General features: G+C 38.4%; 1 protein-coding gene across 1 annotated transcript; it reads right to left on the reverse strand.

The window, feature by feature from the left end:
• Positions 1–3,794: 3,794 nt before the first annotated feature.
• LOC112674645 (28S ribosomal protein S33, mitochondrial-like) lies at positions 3,795–4,842 on the reverse strand. The gene has a single exon (XM_035696170.2). The coding sequence runs from the start codon at positions 4,798–4,800 to the stop codon at positions 4,483–4,485; it is 318 nt and encodes a 105-aa protein (XP_035552063.1). The 5' UTR covers positions 4,801–4,842; the 3' UTR covers positions 3,795–4,482.
• Positions 4,843–5,929: the final 1,087 nt, after the last annotated feature.

The following is a 5,929-nucleotide window of genomic DNA, read 5'->3' on the forward strand; positions in this document are numbered from 1 at the left end:
AATTACCTTGGAAATACATTATAGGTATACTAAAAATAATAATGTATGAATATCTGAATTGTAAAAATATGCAGTAAACAGTAAATATTTATGCCTACTGAAAAGGACCCTTCATTTTAACACATATGTCTCAATAACATTTTAAAATATAATTTGATATGAAAATACATGCTTAGTATAGTCCATTTTATGGAAAGTGTATCTTGATAAATTGATTTCATATACTTGTATCAAAGTTTTGTTCTGTCATTACCTGATCTTTCAAATACATATTTGATTATATATATCATATATATAGTGCCTAGTATGTGCATAATATGGCCAAGTACTATGCAAATAAATAAAGTACACTACCTTTGTCTTCAAGTTTTTAAATTTGTTAGCTAAAGAAAAACTTCCTTTGGAAACACGAAATGATAATTCCAGACAGTAGATAGTTAACAAATAACCATGCAGAAGTAAATGTAATGAGACTCTGCAGAACAGAGAGAGCTGAGTAGATAGAGAAGATGAATAAGACTTTATGAATGAAGTGGAGAATGAGTTCATTTTTCATGACTACAGAGGATCAGAGATGATTGGAAGTGAGGATCCTGAACACACACATACACACACACACACACACACATACACGCCACAATCAAAATTATGACGGCATGAATGGCCATACTTTATATTTAGGGGATAGAGAACATGGAAGGAGCAAAAAAGAACAAATAACCAGAAATGTAAATTGGAAGGACATTTTGCATCTACACTATGTCAGTCCTTGATGCTAGGATAAAAGATACTAGATTTATCCCAAGGATAAGATTATTGAGTAGGAATGATAAGATGAAACTAGACTCTAAAGAGTTTTGGAAGCTGGGTAAGCCATCAGGAACTCCTTAGGAGCCGATTGCAAGGGTGGAGATTGCAGAGGTCAAAAGAACTTAAGGTAGTATATGAAGTGAGAAGTGGATTCCAGGTACACTAGATGAAAGAAGCACTGATGGAATAAGGCAGATAGATGTATTCATACGGGGAGCAAGGAGAAGGAAAAAAATCAAAGCACATGTAAAGATACACTAGGAGATACGGTGAGAGCACAGTATACTCACTTCTCTTTTTTTCTTTTCCCCTGCCTTTATTATTTATTTATTTATTTATTTATTCATTTATTTGAGCGGGAGGGAGAGAGGGAGGGGAGGGGCAGAGGAAGCAGGAGAGAATCCTTTTTTTTTTTTTTTAAAGATTTTTATTCATCTATTCATGAGAGACAGAGAGAGAGAGAGAGAGAGAGAGAGAGAGGCAGAGGGAGAAGCAGGCCCCACGCAGGGAGCCGGATGTAGGACTCGATCCTGGGACCCCAAGACCACGCCCCGGACCCAAGGCGGCGCTAAACCGCTGACAACCCCCCCCGCCCCGCCCCCGGACTGCCCAGCAGGAGAGAATCTTAGGCAGACACTGCCCTAGCAGGGGCTCTACCCCACATCCCTGAGATCATGACCTGAGCCAAATCAAGAGTCGGATGCTTAATCGACTGAGCCACCCTGGCGCCCCTCAGCACACTCCTTTCTAAGGCCGGTTAGAAGTTGGCTTTCCCTTAAAAGAGATCCTTGAACTTACTACTTTCATGTACATATATTTAAAAATGACCAACTGCTGTATTAATGTTAATAATTCAATTATAAGAGTTTAGCGTTCATTTGGAATTTTACATGCCAGTTATTCGTCAGTGGAACCAATTTTTAAAAATTATCTGAGGAAAGGTTCCTTACTGGTATAATCTGTTCGGTAAACTGGAAACTAGTTATTTTAGAAAGTTATGTATTGCACAAACTGGACCATCTCTAAGGTTAGAAAATAAAAAGTTTATCATGTGTATCATTAGGCCTATGGATTTCCTTAAAACATTAATTCTTATTTTAACTGCAAATCATGGCTACTTCCTGTAGCAGAAATAATTGCATTTCCGTTCACTGAAAAATACAAATACCAAATAAAAAAAAATAAAAAAATATAAAAATAAAATACCAAATACCAAAGAAGAAGTACCAGAATTAAAGGACAGCATTTTTAATGTATCCTTTTCCTTAGGATCCTTCCCTAAAGGCCGCACCTATGATTTCCCAATCCTCTGCCCCGCCCCCATCCCCTGATAATGACTCTATGTGTTTCAGGTCCACTTCATAAAACCTAAAGCTTTGGTAATGTCTAAATAAAGGACTGAGTATTAGAAACAGTTGTGGTGTAACGTTTGGGGATGCATTTGCTACAGTTTACTCATATTCTACTTTCGGGTGATGTTGCAGTATAGTCTCTGACATCCAAGAATCCCATAACACACTGTGAAGTAATTGCACTGTGTGAGCAGAGATCCATCCCAAGTGAGAGGAGGGCATCTATATGCTTTTGTTACCCCTCTAGCCCTTTGCACATAGTAGCAATATTTTTATGGGCCGATTTCTGGTTCCTGAAATCACGAGTACTTGGTTTTATACCATCATGGTGCTAGTGTCAGTAAAGCCAACCTGTCTGCTAAAAACAAAGACATAAACAAATAGAAACCTTGAGAGGCCATAGCTAGCTACTTTTAATCCTTTTCATTGCAAATGACATTGAGCAAAGTTTTTAGGGCCCACGAGTAAAAATCAGACTAGACATGTTGTATTTGCTCTCCATGTGCACTAGGGATTATAGGTGTAGATACGAGTGTGTGTGTGTGTGTGTGCATGTCTGTGTGTGTGGGTGTAGGAAGATTAAAGATGCTAAAATGAGGGAGGGATATGAGAGAGAAATAGGAGCCAAGAATAAAAAGGAAAGAAAAAGAAGTAGCTTAGGTGGGAAGAGAGACTTAGCATTAAAAAAAAAATTCGGTTCCAAACATTTAATACATAAAGTAAGAAAGCTAGACCGAGAGGATGATCTCACAGTGGGGATAAGTCATTTTATAATTTTCCCTAGAGCCCCTGAGAGATCCAGAGAAAGAATGGCCTATCACATGTTGGGACAACAGTATATCCTAATTTCCGAAAGAGCTCCCTGCTTTCTGTTCTTTATTAACATTTTTTTTTCTCACTTATTTAGTTTTTCCTGAGTATTATGTAGGTGGTCAATGTGTATGTGCTGGAGCTGCTAAAGTTGAAGTCAATTTACTGAATACAATTTAAAGTCATCTGTGGAAAAAAGTACATATTACAAGGATTTTGTATATAAATATTGAGGAATATGGTTTTATGAATCACAAATTAGAATCTAATTCAATTGCTAACATTTTTATAGATCTCAGATCACTGTCAAGTAATTTTGCACTAAAGGCTTGTATTCTCCAGAACATAAGAGGTGGTCTTCTGTATCAAAATGATAATAAAAATTAATACATTGCAGACCACATTTATCACGATGAGCACTGAGTAATGCATAGAATTTTTGAAGCACTCTATTGTAACTTGAAACTAATATAACACTGTATATTAACTATATGGAATCAAAATTTAAAACTTTAAAAAAACAAACAAAAAGAACCAAATTAATACAAAATTAGTGTTGGCTTGTCATAAAAAGCTTTATATTTTATTGTCCATGATACTACTTCATTCAGAAATATTTCCTATGAAAAAAAATTAAATTAAATTTAAATTTTTTTTCATTTTTTTTTTAAGATTTTATTTATTTATTTATGAGAGACAGAGAGAGAGAGACAGAGAGAGAGAGGCAGAGACACAGGCAGAGGGAGAAGAGGCTCCCTGCAGGAAGCCTGATGTGGGACTTGATCCTGGGACTCCAGGATGACACCCTGGGCCGAAGGCGACGCTAAGCTGCTGAGCCACCTAGGGATCCTCTGTAGCATTTAAACAGTTTTATTTACGTAATGATATTAATCTTTCACACAAGCCTCAAAGTTCCATGAGGTAGGGACTGTTTTCTCTTGCTAACCATGGTATTACTAGGGCCCCAGTACCTTATGTACAGCAGGTAGTGTACACTCAGTACTCTCTTAGCAGGTACAGCCTTTCCCCCAAATCTAGCTCAGTAGATACTACTCTCCAAGGAGACGTGGACGGTTCAGAAACTTTGTGAGCTTGGTGGTGGAGACAGTGGTTGAAGGGCCAGAGGGATGGCAGAGGTAAGGGCTGGTGTAATGGGATCCTGGGGAGATGAAACGATGCTCATTTAACGAGTCTCCTCCCATGATCCCAACCTTCCATTCCCACCCCAAATGAGTCTGTCTTCAACCACCTATGCATTCATTTCTCCAGAGAAAGAGGTAAACCTCACAGTATAAAACCAAAGCCAGAATAACTTTGCAGAATTAGAAAGTGTCCAAGGAACCAGTTACAACTCGACTGAATTGGACTTCAACACAGAAATGATCGTGTTCCTCCAAAAACTCTTCAGTCTTGGAAGCTCACACTCCTCCAGCAAGTAGAAAGATAAATACACCTTCTTCTGTGGTCAGCTGCTGAGGAAGAACTTTTCTCTTCTGATGGACCAGCACTATTACTTTTTTGTGGCTCTTTTCCCTTCTCCTTTCCTAGGTTTTCCTTTGCCACGAAGCTTCTTGAGACGCAGCTGCTTATCCTTGAAGTCCTGATGCTCATCTCTATAGAGGCCAAGGAAACGTAGTGTCCCCATGAGTGCAAAAGAAGTGTTGTGATTTGGATACCAGTCAGAAGTCTCCTTCCTCTTGGCCAAAGGCTGCTCGCTAAACAGTTTCACCACTTTCATTGATTTGGAGTCAGTTGGCCTGGCAACTTCACCCAACAGCCGGGTGCTCAGACCAGTCATGCGCGAGGCATATTCTGAAAGGGAAGACATTTCCTGAGCAGCAAGAGGCCCTACTCGCGACCTTCCTCTCCCACGCGCCCCTCTCCCCTAAAATTTTTTAAAAAAGAAATATTTCCTATGCAACAGTGTTTAGCAAGATACAGATGTAGGATCAAAACCATTCAGTAATGGACACTTGTTTACCTTATCCTAATTCTTTACCAGATGAACTTAAATTCCAGGGGCTTTCAAAATCTATTACCTTCGGAATAAAAACTGATAAAAATTTTTCAGTGCCCATTTGTGCCCAAGGTCTCTGTCTTCTTAAAGCATACATTATATATTGTCTGATATTACATACTTTTATAAGGAAAATCTTGATTAGAATTGGTGCATTCCCCATAGCTTGAATGAAACCAAGGAGTTTGGTTTGAAAATGCTTTCTCAGAAACCTCGGTATGATTGGTGAGTAGGCAAACACAATTTTTAAAGTTGGCTTGCAGGGTGCCCCCTTGTTCGGATATTCCTTTCTCATCTTGGTTGGAGTTAAGCAGATGCTTAACTAAGCCACCCAGTGCCTGTTTAGAGTATCTCTTAAACTCAGAACTTTGAAAGCTATCATTTGAAATAAAACAAAATATTTAATTAAATGCAAAAAGACTGACTATTAGGGTGTTCTCTTAGGCATCTATAAAACTAATTTATTATAGAGGACACCAGAATAAATCTTTTAACTGGCATTGATTCCTCTCCAGAAATTGATGAAATTTTTAGCCATCGGGACCTACAGTATAAATACAATTTTTTTGTTGATATTTCTTGTTGGCTTTCATGCTTGTATCATAAGTTACTTATTTTCTTTTTTTAAAAGTATTATCTTTATTTCTCTGCATATTTTTAGGTCAAGTTTACAAAACACAAGATAAAGGCAATCCACCGGGGCTTCTTGGTGGCTCAGTGCTTGAGCTTCTGCCTTTAGCTCTGGTCATGATTCTGGGGTCCTGGGATGGAGTCCCACATCGGGCTCCCCCTGGGGAGCCTGCTTCCCCCTCTGCTTGTGTCTCTGCCTCTCTCTCTCTGTCTCTCGTGAATAAATAAATAAAATCTTTTAAAAATATACAAAGGCAATCCACCTTGACTGCTCTTATGTTGCCTCTATCTTTCATCTTGCTCTATGTTG

This window comes from Canis lupus, chromosome 36 (assembly GCF_003254725.2).
Source record: "Canis lupus dingo isolate Sandy chromosome 36, ASM325472v2, whole genome shotgun sequence".
NCBI classification, from domain to species: Eukaryota; Metazoa; Chordata; class Mammalia; order Carnivora; family Canidae; genus Canis; species Canis lupus.